The sequence below is a fragment of the Telmatherina bonti genome (genome assembly GCF_933228915.1).
Source record: "Telmatherina bonti genome assembly, chromosome: 16".
NCBI lineage: Eukaryota > Metazoa > Chordata > Actinopteri > Atheriniformes > Telmatherinidae > Telmatherina > Telmatherina bonti.
The window spans coordinates 26,905,431-26,930,068 of NC_136614.1; the positions used below are offsets into that span (position 1 = coordinate 26,905,431).

Genomic DNA, 24,638 nt, shown 5'->3' on the forward strand with positions numbered 1-24,638 from the left:
CTGCAAGAAGCTGTGCCAAACAACACACACACACACGCACTCACACAAAACAGCCTATGGGCATTATACACATGTCCATGCTCTAAAAGCACATTCACCTTCACATACCCATTCACTGAAACAAAACACATGATCTGCAGAAAAAAAAGCAAGGGAGAGCATCAGATAAAGCCATCTTTTTCTAATCCTCTCACTTGGGTAATTAAAGATGCTCACAGCTTGCTGTATAAGACTTTATCTTCCAATCTACGGCATTTAAATGCCGAGCAGCTTAGCAGCTGCACTAGGTTCACCAAGTGGTGTTTTGGCAACAACACAGACCCAACTATCACTGGAAATAGATTTATGTGTCCAAAAAAGAAACTATTTCTGAAAACACACATTTAATCAGAAGTGAGGGTTTTTTTTTTTTTCGAATAAGGACAAACACAACCTTGACAAAGAAGCAGATTGGATTCAGCACCTAAAGGGTAAAAATCAAATATCTTTGGATAAACTGTGGGGAAAGCCAAAAAACAATGCAGTGTCACTCAGATAATGACATGCACCCAAGGACCTCTTTGTTTTTTAATTGCAATGTGGATGATCAAGGATTATCCCTCATCAAATGTTTTTGGACTGAAAGGAGACAAAGATATCTCGTGAGCTTTGTGGGATTTAATCTATTGCTATCTTGCAGGGAAAACAGGCTCAATGCTTTTGCCAAAACATAGTCATCCACCCTGCCATTATCACCTAATGCAAGTCACTAGATGGAACCTTTGTCTAATGGAGATCACTCAAGCATAAATACACTGAATCCACCCTGGAGGCTAAAAACAGTCCTGGAAATTTTTTCTCACCCATCTGGAGAGCATGTACTGGACAATCCAGGAGCTTTATATGCTGAAGAAGCAAAAATTACAAGATTTTTTTTAGTTGCATGTTATTGAAGAAGGTTAACACCTGACCCATCTACAAATATTTCCAAATGAAGTTTTGCAATAAGTGTACGAAAAAAATTCTTTCTTGAGACTAACTTGGCTTTAAGAATGTGATAGATTTAAGACAATATGTCGCACAGCCAAATCTGCCACTGATATATTGATAAACTGCTGTAAACTGGAACAAAATGAAAAGAACAACTCAGCCAGGAGGAAGCATGCATAAATCAGTGCTGCTGTCAGACACACGTGCACAAACACACATGCACACGCAGAGCAGGAAAATGTAACAGTACTTTTGCATTGTCTAATCCCTTAAAATCACAAAAGCAACTTGTTGCTGTGCCTTATTTGTCCTAATCCGCAAACCAAACAGGTTTGATATAGCTCTTAACGCCGCTTGATCAATTATCTCTTCATGGAGCAGGAGAGCCTGACATGTCTTTGATCTTTGTGGTCAGATTCTCAGGAATAATACATGAGCATTATATATGGCAGTATTCAGAATCATTACTAAAACAGGTCATTTGATTCCATATAAATAGAAAAACAACGTAAAAACACAGCATTGATTAACTGCTGGTTTTAAAGCACTTTCATAGCTTGAATTTCCAGGAGACAGAAAGATGCAAGAGAGAAACTTTATCTCTAACATGTATGTAATAATCCTATACAGCGTAATGCAAATGACAAAACAATAAGTTCCTGTAGGGTTCACTAAATCTTATCAAAAGATTGTTAAGATAAGGACGAGGAAGACTAATATGTGTTTTTTCACATCGAAACTTCTTCTAACTTTTAGAAGTCTCGGGAGTCTCCCTGGGCAAATGATTGACAGCCCCCCTTGTGACATCATTCTACGACAAAAAGAGTCGCGGGGGCAGGAGAAGTACGGTGAGGCGCTCTGAGGAGAAGCGATGCGCTCTTCCACTCGTAGGAGCAGCTTCAGAGGAGACGTCTGTCTCTGCGATCTTTTCTCTTTTTAAAATCTGTGGTCCAGAGTCTTTGCTCTTCGATCGGTTATGCCTACGCCAGCCCGCTTCTTCATAGACTTAACATAGTTTTTTTTTTCTTTCCCCCTTTTCCTTTCTGACCAAAACCTTACTTGACTTGCAGCTGGTGAGAATATGTGCTTAAGGCGATCGGCGAAAAGCATGGGCTGTCTTTGGTCCCCCGAGGAGAAGCAACGTGGATTAAACACGAATTAATGTGGAATTTATCGGAGCTCAAAGGTGGAACGACCGGACACAGCGCTTCCTAGTAAGGTAAAGAAGATCTGGTGGATGTTGTAACTTGTCACACTTGTCTATTCTACTGAAGCGAACACATAATCATTTAAATACCGTAGTTCTAATGGCTTCGCAGCGAACGTGTGAAGTGGCAATCCGCACATCTGTTTCTGTGTATGATTAAGAGATGCGTGCGTAAAAGTTAAAGCGTCCCCCAGTTATCTAAAGGAGAAGATTTAAGGTTGTTTCTATGGAAGTAATACCTCTCGGGAAAATATGGAGGCTTTTTTTTGTTGTTGTTGTTTCTAATGTGCTATCGCAGGCCACATCTCGCCCTGGTACGTACCTCAGGTCTAACACCTGTAAACCTCTTGAGGTAACTATACCTTGTGATAATACATGGCCGTGAAAGCCTGTGCAAACAGACGCGCGCAGCACCGTCTGTTACTGGTGCATTCTTTCCCATTTTCTTCACTGCGCTCTTTATTGATTCTTGTGATCGTTTGCTCTGCAAAAACTCACGTTTCTTTTCTCTTTTCATATCACAACATCGAACATGATTTCTTATCACTTCTAACTGGAGACTTAATGTCTGCAGACTCCCCCCTCAAATCTTTTGATTTGTATTTTCCATGTCTCTTCTTTCTCTCTTCTTTTTCACAACTTTCTCACCTTGATATTTTCACGTCTGTGTTCACGTTAAGCTTAAACTTCTGTTTCAGTCAGACGCCTTATATTGCCTGTGGGGCTGTCTCCTTTTTGTGTTCCACTTCAAAGGGAAGAAGTGCCTTTCCTTTTTAACCTGCTCTCCCTCAATCATTCCGACTGCATGGGGGTTAGCCACAATTTGGGAAGTGGTGCAGTGGAGCTCTTGCTGTTTTACCTCATGTCAATACCTCAGCGCCAGCATATTGACAAAAAAAACAAAACTTTCTCCACAGGGACTGACTGATCATGGTCGCCGTGGTCCGCTCTCTCATGGTACTGCTGCTCGCTCAGGTGTTGCTGGAAGGTGCTACGGGACTTATCCCCGAGGTCGGCCGGAGGAAATACAGCGAATCCGGGAAGCAGACCCCAGAACAGTCGGAGAGCTTTCTCAACGAGTTTGAGCTTCGGCTTCTCAATATGTTTGGCCTGAAGCGCAGGCCGACCCCCAGCAAACAAGCCGTGGTGCCGCAGTACATGGTGGACCTGTACCGCATGCACTCTGTAAACGGAGACCACAGCACTAAACGACCCAAGAGCATGGGGAAACACGCAGAGAGAGCCGCCAGCAAGGCCAGCACGATTAGAAGCTTTCACCATGAAGGTATGTATTAGTGACATACCTTAACCTGTCAGCTCTACGGTTCTCTCAAGACAGCTCAAACCTATATTTAAACATGACTCAGTGCGTCAAGACAGAACTTCAGTCTTCACTGTTTTATGGAGGTTTAGTCATTTACAGGTGACACGCGTGCAAGCCATTTGTAACTCTTTAAAGAGTTTAGGATTGCTTAAGACTCGGTGACACGATTTATAAACAAGCGTCTCATGCACAATTAAATTAAACCTCTTCTATGTAATGATGCAACTTTTAAGCAAACATCCTTCTGGCGCAGCTGTCACTGGCTTCAAAAACATCAAGGAGCGGCGGTATCCCTGGGATAATTTGTTTCTTAATAATTGATGGTGTTTGCGTGGGCTCTGAAAACAGTTTTTCCCAGACACGCACCACAGCAGTAGGACAAAGGGCGGTGTGCTTTTGCGCAGATGATAGACATCACCCAGTTACTTCAATAACACGCGACATTAAAAGCAGCATGTATTATGACAAAGTCATCGTGTCAGAATGAGTCATTTTTAACAAGACTCAAATTGGTTCGTGGTGTTGGCAGGGAGGAGGGGTTGCTTCCTTATTCTTTCCAAATCCCCGCACTCTCCGTGCTGTGCGCCCTTACGCGTTCCAGTTACACCACAATTGCTCACTTAGTTTGTTGGACGAGAGCTGATTGTTGAATTTGGTGTCTCAGTTCAACTTCTATTGTACAAAACATCCTGCTCAGATGAATATGAAGGTTCACTGACTCAGGATAAAGCCAAGCTAAACAATTATACTCTGTTTGAACTATGATACTAATGGAGTGGTTTATCTTTTACCATCTCTAAAAATACTTTTAGGTCCCGTTTAACTGTTAGGCAGCACATTTACACAATGATATATAAATTCTGTATGTTAAGTTAAAAAATATAGCAATTTAAATGCCACATGTAGCAACTCTGTATCAACTATTCAACTTCCACTAATGCAAATAGTGGTTTTTACAACATTAAAGTTAGTGATTCCATAGGGGCCCTACACAGAGTCCTCATACAGAGTCCTAAGTGTTTTGAGTAGAGAAGTTTCCATCAGGGGTGAGTCAGAGGGGTGGCTGAGTGGTTGCTTGGGTGTTCTCCAAAGGCCTAGTGCAATGACACCAAGTGGCTATACTGACACATTACAAACAACCCTGGCTTGAGCAGCAAGGCTCCAGTGACTGCTCCCAGCCTACTGATGGAAACCTCTGCACCCCGCCAACACACCTTGACACAGCTGGCCATTACAAATCAGTCCAGATTGTGTTAATATCTGTTCCTGTGGCTCTTTCAGCCCACCCTAACCGAGCTGCAAGGTTATTGGTCTCTTGTCATGTCAACTGGAGTACAAGGGATTGCTCTTTCACATACTAAGCATGTATCTACAGATGTAAATGCAGCACTTCAAGGCAAACGGCACTAATCATTCATCACATCAAACATCTGACATTCATTTCTCTTCGATAATTACTTTCACTGCTATCAGTTTTCAAAAAATAACCATTTTCTATGCCAAATAAAAATTGTTCAGCATTACACAGGAAGTTACTGCCAGAGACAGGTCCCCGATGAATGACCCAGCATTAGCCTTTATCTTTTGTTTTGGCATGAAGCAGAAAAAGAAATTAGGAATGTTGAAACACTAATATCTGTGGTTCACACGTTTTTTGACAAGCCTAAACTTGTTCACATAGCAGTTACTTGAAGGCAAGAAATACAGAGAGATTGGGAATATTGTTGCAGAAAGAACCATTAAAAAGAGTGATAGGGAAGTACAGACAGAAAAAAAAAGAAAAGAGGATTTGGGGCTAAGAGAACAGAAGGGAAAGGGGATTTGGATGCTGGGGAAAGAAAGGAGGAGCAGAATTGGGGACAGAGGAGAGGGAATGAGAGACAGGGGGCTTTCCCACATCAAATGAGGAGTGATGGGCCTAATTGAGGTCTTTGTGCTTCTGGAGGATGAGATGGTGGAATTTCCTAAATGCCTCCTTTGAAAAGCAAAGAGTTCAAAGTTTGTGTTTACTTTGCCGCATCAAACAGATTAAAAAGTGTGTCTATACATTGTCTATGATCTTCACAGAGAAAGAATTCAAAGTTCCTCAAAGAAAATTGCAGCTTTTACTAACACTTCTGTCATTTGCTGTAAAGGGGGGATACCAGTGAAGTTAAGTACATATGTAGTTTTTATATGCCTCAGGACAGTAAGAAGACATGTATACATGAATGATGGATTGTCTAACTGAACTGCATTGGCAATCATATAGCACATAGACAAATAGAAAAATATGTTTAAAAGATTAAGCTAAAATAACATCTGGATCAGCAGCCTTTGAATAACAATATTTCAAAATGTGGAATTTGCTTGTGAGCTATAAGCTTTGTAAAGGTTAATGCAATGTTGGACATTTATGGTAACATTTATCAATTTCCATGTCTCAATAGTCAATGCTATTATTTAATCACTTGTCAGGGTTGTGCATGCACCATGTGCACAAGGAAATTGTGTGCAGAAGCCAGTTATTGTAGTGCAAATGAGCCGTATGAAGGCAGGGCAGCTGATCTATTTGATCTTATCAGTAGTTGAAACGCACCGCTTTCATCCTCTGACATTTAATCAGGTGAAGCATGACATTAATAACTGTATTACATCATAATTAGGATTTGCCTGTTATACATAAAATATACATGCAATATGTCATACATGCAAAGATATAAACGTTTGACAATGGTGCAAACCCACTCTATGACCATGTGGCAGCTTGCCTGACTGCACAGGAAAAAAAAATTGGAGTTGCGTGTGTGTGAAAGTGTTTGTTTGTGTGTGTGTGTGTGAGAGTGTGTGAAAGAAATCAAAAGCAACTGTTCCCCTGCACATATTGGATCAATTAAACCATCTGGATTTAAATCATAGTTGTTGTTCCTGCTTCTTGTACTAAACAAAACTTATTTAGTTATTCTTGGCATGAATTTCAGACCAATGTTATCTTACAGTTTGGTTGTCTCTGCTGTCCTTTGTAGAGTCAATGGAGACCCTGGCCAGTCTGAAAGGGAAAACAACCCAGCAGTTCTTCTTCAATCTCACTTCTATCCCTAATGAGGAGTTCATCACTTCTGCAGAGCTACGCATCTTCAGGGATCAGGTCATGGGAACTGCAGCCTCTAACAACAGCAGCACCAGTGATAGTGCTCCTTCTGGTGGCTTCCATCGTATCAACATTTATGAAATATTCAGAATTCCTGTCTCTGACGGCATGGAACCTCTGGTGCGTCTGCTGGACACTCGGCTGGTGCACGACTCTTTGAGGCGCTGGGAGAGCTTTGACGTGAGTCCTGCGGTAACCCAGTGGACCTCAGGGAAAGGCCACAATCATGGCTTCATGGTGGAGGTGCTCCATCCAGAGGAAGGAGAGGTGGATGGTGAACATGCCCACAGACATAGAAGGCATGTGAGGATGAGCCGGTCCCTGCACCAGGATCAGGACTCATGGCCTCAGGCACGGCCCCTGTTGGTGACATATGGCCACAATGGTCGTGGGGACTCAGTGCTCCATTCAAGGGAAAAAAGGCAGGCAACACACCGCAAACCACGCAGAAAGCACCAGCACAAGGCAGTCTGCAAGAGGCATGACTTGTATGTTGACTTCAGTGATGTGGGATGGAATGAGTGGATAGTGGCACCCCCTGGCTACCATGCCTTTTATTGCCAAGGGGAATGTCCTTTCCCCTTAGCAGACCACCTCAATGCAACTAATCATGCCATTGTGCAGACGCTTGTCAACTCAGTCAACTCAAACATCCCCAGAGCCTGTTGTGTGCCCACCGAACTCAGTCCTATTTCGTTGCTTTACCTGGATGATCAGGAGAAAGTCATTCTGAAAAACTATCAGGACATGGTGGTGGAGGGTTGTGGCTGTCGGTGAGAAACAGAAACTGAAAGTGATCAGTGTTTGTTATGGACACCCGGTTTCCCAATGAAGACGCTTATTTATATAAAAGAGACACAAAACAGAGCTATCGTGGAAGAAGGAAAAAAAACTATATATGAATATATTTATGTCTACGTAAAGTTGGGAAAAATAAATATTTTAATCAAAGGAATATTCCTTTACTGGTTTTGAAAATGTATTTCTGATGTACATTTTGAAATGGGTGCAATACCACATGAAGTATAATGCTCAGATTTTTATTTTGTATTTATTACTATTATAACCACTTTATTTGTAAATAAATAATGTGTATTTATCGTGGGAAAAAAAACCCCAACAAAACGTGGTCACTGCAGTTTTCCAAGATCAACCACTCTGAGCCAGCTTTTGCTGATGTGCTTTTCTCAAGGGAGAGGGTGGGGAGGGTGTTGGCAGCATGTGTGGCTGATATGAATAGGAGCTTCAAATTGTGACAGAAATTACTTGCAAAAATATAACAGCACACCAATTGCAAATCAAGCAGCGGATTATTTGGGTTTAAGTAACTGGAAACCAGAAACAATAGAGGTATACAGGATAAAGTGACAGGACCAGATCACTGGTGTAATGAACTGCAATGTGGTGTAGGGTCACAGGATAACTTACATGCTTGCCAATATGATAGACTCCCCTGGGAGGATTAGAAAAACAACCAGGCATGTTTTTATGCATTACATGTCACTGCAAAGATTCCTGGGAAGACTCTTCCAAAAGCTCGCTTCTTTGTTTATTCTGTTCCTGACCAATAATATCAGATGAAAAAAGTGAAACTGCAGCGCCTCTGTGAAAGGTCTGACAGGGTTTATTTACAGTGAGATTTGGCTCCAAAAGATTTCAAACTATAGGAGATAGACACACCAAGTGGCCTTCAGCAAGACAAGAGTTTACTAGCACCTTATTCAATCAGGACAAACACACACCTGCACCTGTCCACATACTGCTCATGCTCAGACAGATTCTTCCCACCTCAAAGTTTGGCTGCTTCCTTTGTCATTTCTGACTCATAGTGCTCTAATGTGTTTTGGCACTAAAGAAAAAGAAAAAAAAAGATACAGGAATGTTTTGCAAAACAAAACAGCAACAGTTGAATATTAACTGTAAGAGACAATAATATGTACTGAGCTCAAAGCAGCTCAAGACAGTTTCTGAAAACTAGTTCTAGTTAGAAAAAAAAAGTATGTAAAGATCCATAAAATGTTTAACTGAAAGACTGCAACATGAAACTCAAAGTCAGGATCTTTCTACCACAATTTCTGCAGACTATAGACTACAACTGCTCCAAAAATGTGGATAACAATTTGTCGTGTTGCCTGTCCAGCAGATCAGACAATAAGAGAAAACAGAAACATAGAAGCAGAGGAGTTTTGTGGTGTTCGAGTGACTGTGCTTTCTGCTGTGTTTGCATTAGAAAGGTTTTGGAGAGATCACAAGGCAGCTCAAAATGCTCTAAATAGAATGTTTTTATGTGAGCGCACATTGGGACTGTGGAATGTTGGTTTTCAATCTGAGACACATGCATACGCTTGCATGGAAAACCAACGTGGTTGTTTTTTCAATCATCTATTCAAGGGTTTCCTGGTGGGCTTTTTCACTTCAAAAACAAATGTGCATTGAACAAAGATATGCTTGTTACTTATATAGAAAATGTAAATGAAAACATTAAGAAGGAGCCCTGGGACTTTATTCAGGGGCTCTAAAAACACTGAAATGTTAGGATTTTTTTTTTTTTCCTTTACCTCAGATCATGTCTGTTCACCTATTCTCAAAAGATGGCCATGTATTCTGGATGATGCAACTGTTTCATTTTTATTATACTTGCCCAACATGCAAACACAACCTCCCACATTTCAAGTTCAATTTTCTGCACATGTTTTTATTCTACCTTGCATCTCCACCCCCTTGGTCCCATCTGGTGTCAATTTTTTCTTTGTGGATCCCACCATACCACAACGCTGCACATGAGCTGTGCATACCTCACCCAGCAGCGGCACCATTTTAATGGACTTTGGGAGGAAGTCACTTTGTTGGCGCACTTAATGAACACTTGATAAAAATCAACACTACAAACCTTAACTCCAAAAACGCTTCTACCACAGGTTGCAGTTGTAAGAGTGGGATATAAGGGATTTCTGTGCTTAAAAAAACTGTTAGATTTAGTGGCTTTATAGTTCAAGTCCATAAAGCTTTCATTGGGTTGGGTGGAAATACTGCTCCCAGAGTGGGCGACACATGGGCAGTACTCCCAAAATTCCCCTCCTCCACCCCATCCCAGCAGAACTGGGTTGTATATGAGTCGGCCACTGTTTCACCACCTCCTGAGCTTTCTCATTTTAGAGCCAAGTTAGTATCAGACAGCTCCTAAGGGACCACTTCTAAAATTCTCACTAAGGAGAGGGGTCAGGGGTCAAAGTAATAAGGACCCATTATCTCCGCCCTTGCTGACTGACTTCCAGGTTCATCACGTCATCATGGACTAGTGGCTTCAAGTGTGGTCAGCCACTGCATGGAACTGAGAACAAGTTTGTCTTTCGGTATTCATGTTTTTTTTTATCCTACGTTGATAAAACTGTAATACAAGATTACTTATTTAATGGCAAGAAGGAAATGATGGCAAGCTAAAGATTATGTGAAAGAAAAAGGAGTAAGATTTGTGTACTTGGCAGGATTCTCTTCACCTGCTACACAGACCTCTGCAAAGGCCCTCAGAAAACAGCTTTTCCCCTTCCTTCTCCATGAACATCTGGTATTTCAGTTAAAGGTGTCCTTCACTGTTTTTGTTTATGCACAAACACACAACAGAGCAGCCACACAACTGATGAACATAACACTGGGAGCCACGACCTACTGGCGTGGCAGGGCTCATTCACTTTGTTTGTTGCAGAAAAAAAACCACATTAAAACTGTCTGCAGCTACAAACAATCCAAATCGTACGGGTTATAAAATCAGATTTCCAGATTTCTGGCTGACCCAGAATTGGAAAGTATGTAGTTGTTCTATGCATCTTTGATGAAATGGAGGACTCGGGAGATCTTGACGGGCTCTGTGCCAATGTGGGATTTGAAAATTATGTGAGGTGAAGATAGAGCGTGGTCACTTTAGAGTGTTTTCTAAGTTTGGATCTTTTCTTCTTCATGTGTTGCACACACTAATTTCAGAGGTGGTGTTCATGGTGTTTTTCTGTATTCCGAGAACAGCCAGTGATATGACGTCCAGCATAGCTAAGACTGAGGCATCTGTGCAGCAGCTCTGAACACATCAAACAGACGGGCGTCCACAGATTCCGGAGCAGAGCAAATATGGAAATGACTTTTCCAGAATGACTGCATGGATCATAGTACTGTTACATATATATTTTTTTAGCCTTTTATTTTTCAAATATGTGCTACTACAAGCACAGATTACTTAAAACTTATCTGTGAATATGTCAAAAAGGCATGTAAGAAATTACTACAATCTTACTAAAAGTATCAGTAACTTAGACTTGAACTTCGTTCTGCTACTACCATTTATGTAAGAGGTAATCATCCATGCAATTACAGTGGAGTTGGCCTGGAGTGACATGCTGAAATCATTACCTCTGCCTGCGACTCAGAGGAATAGACCATTATATAGTCCTATACTTACAGAAGAATAATCTTGCAGTTAAGCTATAGACAGAATTAAATGCCTGTCTGCCATTATGATACCCCGGAGAACAATGCAATGAAATTTTACAGAACAGACAAGAACTTAGACCAGACACTGCATCAATGGATACCAGGGGGCTGCAGAGTCCTTCATCTCTTATTTAACTGCTGACAATTATTTGTGCATGTGTTATTATACTTGGTGTGCTCCATACTCCAATGCCATACATGATGTTTGATTAAGCTTGAGAAAACAATAAGTGATTATGAATTACAGATAACATTTTAATTCTTTTGTTTCCTTCATCTCTATGATCAAAGAAGGATAGTGTTTAAGATGTGTACCTCGCACTTTGTAGACTTACACATTTCCACAGAGGATACAGGAAGGAACTCCATATGGGCCGCATATGGGCCAACAGACTTAGAGATGAATTTACCCGTAGACACTGATCTAAGGTCAGTGTTGTGTTTACGGCTCTCATGGTTACAGTTAGGTTTGGGGTAAAGGGTAAATTTGACTGATCCTGGAACTTTGCCGAAGGGCGTCTCCTACACACCAAGCTTGAAAGGGTTTGTGTGGTTACATGAGCAGCCTCCATCTTTGTAACAGGAAGTGAAGAGATCAATCAAAGGGAGCTACATGACATCCCCCAGCATGCCTGTTAAATAAATGTCAATCTCAGACACTGTAAATCTCATGCATCACCACAGATACAACTTCAAAACAGTGTTCACATTTAAAACTGGCAATGAAAAAAAGAGCTCTAAACTTAGCTGTCTTGTCTGATGACAGAATAGCAGACATAGCCTCATAATACACAGTGAATAATATGAAACAGCTCGGAAATAAAACTGAAAACAAAACCCTCTCTGAAACACACCCACAAAGGACATAAATATCATTTATTCTATCTAATATATCTCTGGAAATGGAATGTAAATTAATTAATTTTGTATGTGAAGATTTGATAACAATCTAATGCCTAATAATAAAAATTAAATGTAGCCAGATGCATTTTATTGGCATGCTTTTTTTGAGTAGATTCTGCTTCTCTTCCACTGTTTTAATGAGCTCTCCAGAGTTTGTCAGGGAGGCTTAAGGTATTAAGAGATATAAATTTTCAAAGGGTTTCAAAGCGAATTAGATAAAGACTCAGTGGGCAGTTTAAAATAGTCTCAACATTTTTAAAACCAGTCTTATATGCTGCAGTAAAAGTTTCAATACCCTTAAACCTAATTTTCTGACGTGAAAAAATTGACTGGCCATATTTGATTTTCCTTTGTAAGGGTTAGATGGATTGATTGTTTACTTTGAAATACATACTGTCTTATTAAAAATGCAGAGGAACTTTTTACAAGATCACTGGAATAGATCAATTTGAAAATGACTGATTACACTTGAACCCATCTATGGGTTCTATTTGAACCCATAGATGGGCTTTATTTTTACAAACATTGCTGGACATGTCTGCATGTAGGGGGCAAAGCTATGAACCTACATTGAACAAACTGTAAGACAACAAAACCAACAGTAAGCTTAGTCTCTAACAAGTAGCTGACACTGATTATAATGTTAGTTTGGACTTTTCTAATTTTATCAGTAATCATGATCAAATATGCCATAAAATGACCAGATTCTGACACAGATCTTGAAAATGAGAGGTTATATATGTCTAAATGAGTAATTGGCCTGGAAAACGTGTCATCAAAAAACCCTGTTTTCATATAAAGGAAAATCTGCAAACAAATCCTTAGACACACATAATTATATTCTCTGTGTTCTGTAGGAAAATAAAATGGTCTGACACAAGATGTTTTGAGTCATAGTTTGTGCAGGAGAACACTGGCTTTGGACCCTTTCATGCCCTGGATCCCCAATATTCATTTATTCACTCACTTAAGGCTTTGGTCCCCACAGTATTGACCAAATTCCATCTGTTTTTGTTTGTTTTGTTTTATTCAGAAAGAATACATTATGGAGGATGAAAAGTGTTTTCTGCTTTCAAGTTTCTTACATACCACTTTGATGTTGCACAGAAACTTGTGTAAATGTATCAAATGCTGGAATGACCAGGAAAAACTGTCCTTATTTCTCTTCTTTACATGCGTGAGGCTACTTCCTCCACAAATGCTGCTCCGTCAAATGCAGTTAATGATGAAAAAAAAGAATAACCCAGAGGCTCCACATGCTATAAACAACTAAACCAGTCAGTAAGCCAGATGAAATCCAAAACTCACTCAACTTCTGGGTGACAACATAGACAACTAAAAAAGCTCTCTGGGAGTGTAGACCTATGCCCAGTAGCTTATTTCCACCTGTATTGTGAAGAAACGTTTTTAAAATTCCTATGTCCATAATTCCTTCCATATCACTCCCAAAATTTAATGGAGTCCAGCCTGTAGTTTAGCGTAAAGTTGCAAACAAACAGACAGAGGGATAAATGTGAGTAAAAACATAACCTCCTTGGTGGAAGTGATGCTATCATTATATCATTTTACCTAAGAGCACAACAAAAGAGTAATTTTTAACAGGTGCATTTAGCCAGAATTTTTCTTGAAAGTAACTGTACTCAGGGTTACTGTAAATGCTTGAATTTACATAAATCATTTGATTAAATGGAAATGTGTGAATATGTCTGCCAGAACCTGAATGAACCTTTGATAGGAAAGCAGTCAGTGGTTTTGCTACAAACTATTTTGATAGTCAAATTTCTTGGCCAGTTGTTGTGTCACGTAAAATGTATATTAATTATACAATCAAGAGCAAATTTCTTGGTGGACTACCTGCCTCATGTTGTCATTTGAATAATGTGATGCACTCTCACAAAGCTCTTCTTTGGTTTCCTCTGCTCAGAGAAAATCATTCTAGAAAGATATTGGCATGTCTATGAAAGTTTCTGCAAGCACCATTTTGTTTTTCTTGTGTCTTTGCTAACCCTTTCCAATCAGATCCCACTAATTTTATTGTTCAGGATATGAACAATAAACAAGTCAGATATGACACAGAAAATTATCATTTGTCACTCATAGGAATTATGAAAGCCCTGGTCTGGTCTGTCCTCTTTTTCTGTCAGATGCCACCAACATTTTCCCAGTGAAAAGGAATATGATACATAAAAAACAACATTGTTACTATTATGTCAATTTGAAAAAATAATCAATTTTACCAGTCAGTATGTAGACTGAATTTATTGGTAAAGATCTTCAGATTTCAGGATTACAGAATATGAAAACTTATTTGCCTGTCATAGGTTTTCAGAGGAGCGATTCAACACCTTGAAGAGTTGTGGAACCCCAGTTCACCAAGCATTCGTTGATCCCTGTTATAAAAAGAAACCTGTTATGGAGTTCAGAGCCTCACTTGGTGGTCTATGAGAACAAGCTGGTGCTGAAACTTTTGTACTTAAGGCAGATTACCAGGGGGCCGTTTCCAGATGCAGTACACCAGGGTAAACAGACTATGCTTCTCTGGGTGGTATGCGACCCATTCCCCACACTTTTCTCATTAGCGTAATACACTTTGTATAAACCACTGGACCGCCATTGTCAAGGACACACGCACAATCTTCTTCATTCATCCATCTACCTATCATCATCATCTTTCTATACATTATGCTGCACATCTCTCTAGAGGAATGCTTAAATGAAGTACAGATAGCCCTAATTTAAAACTTTGAATATTTAAGAATTTTCTAAACTTTTTTATATTAAACTAGAAAAGCACTCGGAGAGTGCAAACCTCTGACAAGACTTTTAAAAGTTCCTTAATCCAAACAGTGATCCGGATCCCCACCAAAATTAAATCAGTTTTCACATGTCCAATAACTCCTGAAAATTTCAGGAAAATCCATCCATAACTTTTTGAGTTATCTTGAACACAAACAAATAAACAGATACACACCAGTAAAAACATAACCTCCTTGGCGGATGTAATCAGAACCTGTTAATTGGATACTGATTGCAAAAGATCCAGACATTCACACTCACTTGATACACAGAATGCAGAAACTGGGAATAGCTATTGTAACACTATCTGTGTAGTTGCACATTAAAAAGAAATCCCTATTTGCCTGGTTTTTAGAAAGGAGGCCTCACCAATCTGTAGATGGAGATGAGAGCAGGTCAACAACTTGGGGCCCCAGCAAGCTTAACCACAAGGTGTAACTCACAGTCCTTCACATTGCACTCCCACAGCCTGTCACCAGCATGGCAAAGTCTGCCTCATCAAGCTGCCTGTGACTCACTTCCTGTCTCGGCCCTGCACCTGCACTCCCCTAGGTGATGTCATGACAGGTTTTCCTCTTGGAGTCACACTTCTGAGCATACACTCCATCTGGCAAAATGCACCAATGCATGTATGTGTTTATGGGTGTGCATCAGCATGCCTGGCATAGACATCAGTCAAAGGACCTGTGGTGAATGTGGCCCTTCATAACTTCAATGATGACCTTTTCATTTTAGGCCAAGGTTTTGTAGAGAAAAGTACATCAGACAGGGAAGCAAGGCAGGGGCAAATGGAACATTGATTCCATTTGGAAGCTTTAGTATTATTACATTTTTTCCTTTTTGTCTCTTTTTTTACTTTCATATATGAATTTGTTCTTTTGTTCCTTCCTTACATCTGTGTACTTGTTTCCTATAATAATCCTGATTGAGCTTCACATAATTAAAATTTGCCCTTACAAAGAAAGCAGCAATTCTGTTTTCCAGTGGGGTGAAACAACCTCTAGATGTCCTCAATATCTGTAGAAATAATTACAGCAGGCCTCTCTAACATCGGTCACCGCACTGAAAATGACAGATTAAGGGGAACACACTGCTTGGACAAACCTATGACTAACTGGAAATATTGTATGAGAATGAGGGAACATTTTTCCCCCGATCCGGGCTTAAAAAAAAAGACATTATTTTTTATTTTGATTGAATGTGTACGGATGTGAATAGACAGGAAGTTCCTTACAACTATACAGAAAAAAGTAGAGAAAGCTATCTGAGGTCAAGGGTCACAAGAAGACAATAACATGCATGTATCAATATTCGTTTCTTTTTATGGTACATTCTCAAATGTGTTGTTAGATTAACACATTTAGAGGTTGTTATGGAAAATAAGATCTTCTAAATAGTCATTTGTTAAAACTGAGCACTGCTTTCTCACGATAGGTGTGTATGAGCATATTAGATCATTCTGATACTAATAGATGATACACACCAGAAAGAGGTCTGTGCATGAGCAAAAGGCTGTTCTGCTTTTCAGAAAAAACATTTCCTTGTGAAAACAGTGTCAATCAATACATGTGTCAAGTAGCCTAGTTGAAAATGCATTTGTGATGCAACATTACTCAGAAATTGATGCCCTTCTTTGACACAAAGTACTCTGTAAGTATAATTAGAAACATTTTTTTTTTCCTCATCAGGATGGGCAGCATTTACAGGGCCACAGTTTACTAACATTCAAAGGTTGACATTGGACTAAATCTCCATACTGTCACTGTGCATACAGCAGGCGTTCTGTTGACTAGGACATAAAATAGTGCTGTTGGGTTTTGGGTTTCCAGAGCAGGATCAGGGCTGCAGTATATTGAGTCCATGTGGGGAGTACGTTTTTAATCTGAGCCTTACCCACAGTCCTTCCTGTTTCTAATTTGGCGCTGCAGCGGTTTTGTCCCGAGGCCAAAAGCCTCTCTTCCACGGAGTGTCTATTTCCTCTGAAGTGAATAGTAGCAGGTGTGCTGGCCCGGGTTCCTTTGGAGAAGTCTGCTTATGAATGGCCCACATCTCACTCTTTTTTGTCTGTCTTTGTTTTCCTTTTTCTTCTTTTCATTCTTGTTTTTCATTCTGCCTCACATTCTTTCTCTCTTTTTCAAATACTTTCTGCCTTTCTTGCTGTTATGTCTTTGCCACACACACTTTTGTCTCATCATCTCTCTTTCATTCTTTTCCTTTACTGCATTTGCTTTCTTCAAGATCAGGGTGGACACTTTGATAAGTCATGAGGCAACAGCTTGCAGTGATGAAGACAAAAGGCATCATCATGAACAAGGGCAGCACAATGACATATCCACACATTCCAGACATCTGAGAAGATAAATCATGTGATAGTAACAAAACATCCGGATTAGTTTTAGAGTTTGGTTAATTGAAAAGCCCTTTGTTATTGCAAAATTACAAATCCATTTAACCATTACCACTATGAATAAATTTTACTTATACCATTGGGAATAGTCTAAAAGAAGTACACAACCCCTGAATAATGAGCACAATATGTACATGTATGCAGGGGAAAAAAGAGGATGCGTGTGTGGGAGTCCCGGTCTTGCACACATTGTCATCGAGCAGTCTGACAGCCAAAAACTCATCCAATCTGTGAGCAGAGGAGACATGTTGTCATGCGCCTTCAAGAAGGCACTGCGATTGGAATTAACCTCTAGTGACCTTCACTTCTCCCCCCTTCCCCAAAACACACTCTCTAATGAGTTGAGCTTGAAGGGGTGCAGTCTTTGCTGTAAAGCAAAAAAAATCCTATCAGGGCTTAGTCATATTCTCACTTATCTTTGAGGAGGGAAAAAAAGCTAAAGAAACCATGCTCACTGCCAATGATTTGTGAGGGGTGAATACAGCTGCAAAGCCATTAAGGAAATGAGAGTCTAACCAAAGGGTTGTTTAACTGAAACACATGAACTCTTAATGATGTTTGTGTTTATTCAATTTTGCTTTCACATCATTGTGCCAAGTAGAAGTTGGTGTAAAGGTTATGAGTGGATGTTGGAGATTTGGTTCCCAGAATTTGAGTCTAAAGATTTACACATCCAATCGCTTGACACGTTTTAGTAATGATAGTTGTAATGAAAGCTCCTTTAATGTATGTTGTGCTGCTTTTCAACAATCTATATAATTTGTACATACTGTGTAGAACAAGCTTTAACCTATACGAAGCTGCCTATGACCCTTTTGTAACAATAGATATGCTCCAGCCTGTTTTCAGGCTTCATTCCCTGTTTTGCTCTTCTGATTTTCTGCCAAAGTCAACCACGGGCATTTACGTTTCCAGCCACAGTGTTTCCGGCATCTGCACACGCTTGTGTTTACACAGGATGTTCAAACTTGATGCAGATTATACAAATCCAATTGGAGGCTGAGTTCAATCACCTCTTTTATTCCAACATTAAGTAGATGAAGCTGGGGCCAGATCACCACCACCATTTCCAAGAGGACTGGGTAAGGGGAATGAACTGCACACCAATAAGTCCAAAAAGTATTTTGAGAGTATTTATATGTGGACGGAAGTCATCTGTTAGTTCCCACAAGCTTGCATGTGGTTGGATTTGCTTAGTGTGGTGTAAAGGGTTTTCTTTTTCTTTTTGGATGTATTTATTTTCCTAAAATCTCCAGCAGTCACTGGCAGAGTGTTATTAGTCCCCTAAAGGGCCATGGGTAGTTTGGCATATGTGCGGTTCCCACACTTATGGTGTAAACGGAGGCCTGGCTTCAGGTTCATATGCTCAGACCAAACACATGTAGTACACTTTATGGTTCAGCATTTAATTTAGCCAACACTAGTTTTTTCCCCATCTTAAATCAGATAATCAGTGATTACTTAAACTCAGGAAATACAGTATAGGTCAGACGCCAGTAGTGCCAAGTTCACTTTCTCATATTGTGGAGTAGACAGCTTCCAAGCTTGGCTGAGGGCGACCTACAGGCTTGCTCGCCCTGTCCACTGTTTGAGCCCAGCTCTAGCTCAGGAGTGGGATGGGAAATGCTGCAAAAGACTGGATGGTCTCTGACCTTTTCACAAGTACAAAAGGACCTTCTTTGTGGCCAGAAGAGCAGTCATTTGTTCAACAGGATTTTTAATTGCTGCTCACTTCAAGCAAAATCCGTTTGGCTGGTGTTTGCGTCCTCACCTGGGCCCTCTTTCACATTAGGGAAGGCCTTTGACCTTCCAAGGCACCTGTTTTGCTAATGTTTGGCTACCAATCTGTTCCAAGCTGACGCAGCCATCCCACTTCTACCGAGCAACCCCATTCAGGATGGCAAGTTGTCCGCCTAATTGTATCACATTCTACAGCTTTGTCCTGGCATTCCCTCACCAGCTAAAGGTTGCCAAAATCTCATCCGCCACATCAGAGGGGCCCTATTAACCCCTGACCCCTGGTTGGTGTGTGTGGACAAGGTCGCTCCTCACACCCAACCGGGCCCATTAACACGTCGCCCCACAGCAGAAAAACTATTTTGACGGGCTGTAATTGGCGCTAAGTGATGGTGGACAAAGGCCCCCTCTGTGCTGCCTGCTGGACTGAGCAGTACTGACCACTCTTGGAGCTTCACGCTTGACATTTCCTTTCTGAGTCCAATGTGAGAAGAGAGGAACTGGGGAAGCCTCTTCCTAGACAACCACCTCTTCCATTTATCTATCCCCTCAGCCCCTTTCCATTTGCCTTTGAAAATGTGTGATAATGAGGTTCTGGTGGGGAGAACAGGCTGGAGCAAAATTGCATAGTCGAGATCTGCAGAGGCTGATTAATCCAATGGTAGGCCATTCCTTTCAGAGCCACCCTAATTAGTTTATGTTAGCTGGAGAAGGTCAGGGGGCGTGTTTGACGGAGGCCTTTTCTTTAAATGCCACAATGGTGTGATGATCTGTGGATGCAGGTGCAGCATTCGGCTGCTTTTATGTTGCTGAACTGCCTTGGATACTGGTTATATGGTTGAAATGTAAACTTGGAAAGACAATGAGGTCTTTCACCTTTGAGTGTATGGTATTTTTGAAAACCAACCTTCAGTCATTTAGTTTTTCTTTCCTAGGCTTTCTAGATTCATTACTCATAAACTCAAAAATTATAATTCTCTAAAAATAACCAAAGAAAACCCCTCAGTATTGTATGCGGGATATTGGTTAGAAAACTGAAAAGATGTCAGGGCAGAACTACTGAACAAGTTGAGACTGAAAAATTTTTTTTTTACTGGTGGCTTTGGCCAATATGTGTGTATTTCTTACAGAGCAGCAATTTTGTACAACTTTGAATGAGTAGTGATGTTAGTAGGAAGCGTTTCTCATTCAGTCCAATCACCATTTACCTTGAATGAATTCATATTTACAGCATCTACTAAACCCTTTTGTGATTAACTGTGATTCCCAATTCCCTCTTGTTGTGTAAAGCGTGAGTCCATAGAAACAGTTCAAGGGAACCATGCCAGGGTTCTCTCACACAAAGCTCTATACTTAAGACAGGTCTAACTCCCTACCCCGTAGGCCATGCCATGTCCTCATCCCCGTATTTAACAGTCTGACGTCAGAAAGGAGTAGAGGAGGCAGTACAGGAGACTTTAATACTAAATCTCTCACCCTGTCATTATCGGCCTGTGTAACCACGTATCAGAGGCCCTTGAGTGATGTGGGAAAGCCTGGGCCCTGTCCTTCCAACTCCTGTTGGCCAGGCCGCCTGGTCTGTCCAAACCAAACTGAAAACTACAGGACAGGCACAACTATGGCTGACATCAATGAGGCGCCTGGCTCTTTATGCCCACTCTGTGGTCAGGAGGAGAGAAGCGCGGATATTAATCTCTTTCTCGTCTTTATGCTCATGTTTTCTTCCTCTTTCCCCTACTCACCACACAAACTATATATCTGGGCTTTCTAGCACATTACAGTTAAATCAAATGAAGGAAGAGAATATTTTCTCTTGCAGCTGGAGGAGGCATCCTCTCAAACACCGATGTTGCAACTAGGAGGTGGAAAGAAAGAACAGTCTGGTCTTGGCTCACAGATAGATGGATAGTGTCGGACACTTAATCTGATGTCTTTGTTGTGCTTTCATGCTAATCCATCATTCAATAATTGCTACAGCTGCATTACTTTAACTTGACACAAGCCCACTAAAGCCAACCACATTTTTATGTAATCCATAAAAATGACCATAATGATATGATTTTGTATTTCTTCATGGATAGGATTTAAACAGTTCTAATAGATATATAAAAACATGGTTATAGCCAACAATCCAGCTGGTGTTATACTGATCATAAAGAACCTCAGCTTGCCCTGATTTTTCCAACACCTGTGGTTAAAAAAAGAAAAAAAAAAGAAAAAACATAACAAAAAAGAACAACAAAAACATACAGGCTGAACTGATTCAATTTGATGTGGACCTTCATGAGGGGACATCTGCAGCACCCAGTGCCCCCAATCACTTTATAAAACCCTCAGAACTGTGTGGGTGGGGTGGGGGGCAAGTGAGCCAGACCCAGGTTTGGCCCTGAAGGCCGTAACTATCACTCCAGTCCATGGGTTGCCTTTGGCCTTGCTAACTGTTCCATGAAATGGGCCCCAGGAACAGTGCAAACCTCCCAAAAACAGGCCGCTCACTGTTAGCCAACAGTGCTCTCTTTGTGTGAAAATGGTCAAAGCTGGCCCTTTTCTGCACCGGTCCTGCCTTTCTTTTGAGCCTCAGCTGTGAGAAAACAAAGCTGGCTTAAAGGTTTGCATGATGGTTCGCTAGGTAGCTGGCTAACCATATTAGTGTTTGTGTCAGTGAAAGCAATGGAGTTTTTTCTTTCTATGGTCTGCAGGTGGGGCTTCAATGACTGAAGGTGAGAGGTTATTATAAAATGTATCAAGTCTTAAATGTGCAGCATTTTATTTTGAAATTAAGCAACCAAGCAGTATTTTCTCATTTATCTTCCATGTAATATGTTTGGCAGTCGTAGTGCATCTTATACAAACATGAATTATGGTACTGTTCAGACCTTATTTTGCCTATTTTCATCTGTACACATTTTCCAGAAGTTGCAGAATGTCAGTTTGATGCCACTGTGGTTAATAGTTTTATGAAACTCCATTAAATACATAATTTTACAAGTCCATAATGTTCAGTATTACTGACAATTATTATGTTAGGCTTTACTATTGCTCTAGAGTAAATCTAAGATATGTCAAACAATAAAATAAATGCATCAATCATCGGATAAAGATTTTTGTATTTCTTTAAAGACAAATACTTACTGCTTATTTTAGTTGTTTATCAGAGCAAAACTATTTTGAGGAAACAGAAAAAAACTATTAAATGTTATCTGTTTTGGGGTTTCATTTGTGGTTGAAATGGACCATCAAGTCGCTGCAACTTTGGGTTCACATGACTGAACTTCCCAGAAGATGTGTTCACTTTTACAGCTGTGTGTAACACAAAGACGCTATACAGCATGGTAAAAATGAGCTATAGCTACAACTGCCACACCATGGATAAATGCTTCAACATATTTATTACAGTGGATAAACTCTGCTATAACAACTTATTCCTTTTTTTCCCTCCTCCGTTGGCTGGAATGGAAAACCAGTAGCACTTGGTTTAACCACTTTTCTCTTTGCATAATTGTTCCCAAGGTTGCCGTTTTTTATTTCTAGGTTTGCTGAGCCAATATAATTCAATTTCTGTGGCCAAGCCAAATATTTGCAGCTTGGCTTATGCTTCTAAACTAAGCTGTAGCCTGGGCAAAAGAGGTTTGCCTTGTGACCACTGCACAGACAGGGCAAAAGACAAATTCACTGCCCATCAACAACAATACTGAATTATGCTGATATGAAAAAAAAGTTCTGCAAATACCAACATAAAAATATGCTGCTCAAAAAAATTTAAAGCATCAACATTTTATTACTCACCAGTCCACACCTTGCAACTCTGAGCTATGCGTTAAATGGTTTAATGGCAATGTGACTGTTTACTACATCTTAGGAACAGATGACACAAACTAGAGGGAGTCAAAGTCATTTACAGTTAGTTAAATTCCCTGCTGAGAGGCCCTGTTAAATGTTTCTTCCACAGACCTTGCTGGGGAAATATTTGCAATGGTTTCCATCCAGATCTGGGTCACTCGGTTCCACATGCACAGGTGAGCTGGAGCAGGTTTGTTTGGCATTGGTCGTTGGCTGTCCTTTGCTTTCCACAGGGCTGGAAAAGCAGCACCACAAACAGCTTGCAACAACAAGAGATGCTTTTGTCCAGCCTACCATGGCGAAATGACACCGCTAAGCTGCCTGCTGCCAATGTTGTCCAGGTCTCCCAAGACAGTCTCTAGGGGCCACGAGACCTACTGCAAGCCAGTCACATAGAGGCAGAAGGAGAGTGAGAGCCCTCAGGAGAATAGGTAACACTGTCAGCCAGTCTTTCTGCTACAGCATGTAGATGAAAACAACCTCTTTCACATGGAGTGTATCTTGGCTTCCAAGGCTATAATCATGGATGATTAGCTTAAGAATTCAATTCCGAGTGGGGACTATCCCTTATTCCTGTCATACTGTTGAGAATATATTTACTTATCACTTTTCCCAGCTGTCTCGTGACATGAAGGAAGACTCACTTGATCAATGGAAATTAGGCAGGTGTATTGTTTTAATAAAAAAATACTTACATTATCTGACCTTGTATCAGCGTATACAGAGATGATGGACAGACAGACAGACAGACAGACAGATAGACAGATAGATAGATAGATAGATAGATAGATAGATAGATAGATAGATAGATAGATAGATAGATGTCCACAACAGACATTTTTAAAAGACCACCCCCTTTGCCACCCAAAAATAATAATAGTTTTATGTATATTTTATACATATTATCAGTACAAAACACCTTCCTGGGCATGAAGCTCATTAATGACTCAAACAGTATGTCATCTGTGGCAGATCGTCACCTCACAACAGGTGCAGCCTTCTTTCCTCCATCTCGTACTTATCTTTCTGTAGCTTATTTTAACTTTGCATGTGGAAAACATGTGAATCGGTGATCCCTCCTTTTGTCTGCCCCTAGGCCTCCCTTTTTATTCCCCTCAATTTGTCCCAACTTTTTATAGTTCTTTTGGTTTGTTTTATTTGTTTTACACAAAAAAAAATATAAGTGTTGAAATGAATGCAAATATATGATATAAAAAAAAAAAAAAAAAAAAAAAAAAAAAAGGTGTTAGTCCCAGAAAAGCAAGGCCGCATATTTCTGGATTCAGGCTGTGAGGTTTACGGCAGCCTATTTTTATTGTAAAAACCCAACATGAAATAAGATGACCATGAGCAGCTTCTGGTCTAATTCACTCTAAGCATGTACAAATAGGACGGCCCACATAGGCCATAAAAGTGGAGTGGAGGTTTTGCTCAACGCGGCACTTTTGTCTGACCAGAGGCACAGGGACACCTTCCAATGAGCAATCAGATCACAAAAGAAAAGAGAAGCAAAACACACACAAAGGCAGTCTCACACGATAGTTAGAAATACAGTAGCATAACTCAAGAGGACAGACTCCTGATACTGCAGCAATATTCTACTGCTGTCGTGTTTACAAAATCCCTGTCCTTTACCTGTTGAATAGGTGAAATTATGTGGTAGAACCTTGGTGGTTTTTTGGGGGAGTCTCTAAGTTATAAAACAATGCATTATAACATTTTGAACTTGTGTTTATGACTTTTTTCATATTTACAGAGTCAAGGTCAGTGACCGTCAGAACATAAATATATCAAGGGTTTATGTACATATTTTTTCAGCAAGTTCTCAGGGTTGTTTCTCACCTTC

The 24,638-nt window shown here is 40.4% G+C and overlaps 1 protein-coding gene across 1 annotated transcript; it reads left to right on the top strand.

The window, feature by feature from the left end:
• Positions 1–2,064: 2,064 nt before the first annotated feature.
• On the top strand, positions 2,065–7,407 carry bmp2b (bone morphogenetic protein 2b; the record flags this gene model as incomplete). Its single annotated transcript, XM_079255210.1, has 3 exons — positions 2,065–2,188; positions 3,094–3,461; positions 6,506–7,407. The coding sequence occupies exons 2-3, from the start codon at positions 3,107–3,109 to the stop codon at positions 7,405–7,407; spliced, it is 1,257 nt and encodes a 418-aa protein (XP_079111336.1). The 5' UTR covers positions 2,065–2,188; positions 3,094–3,106.
• Positions 7,408–24,638: the final 17,231 nt, after the last annotated feature.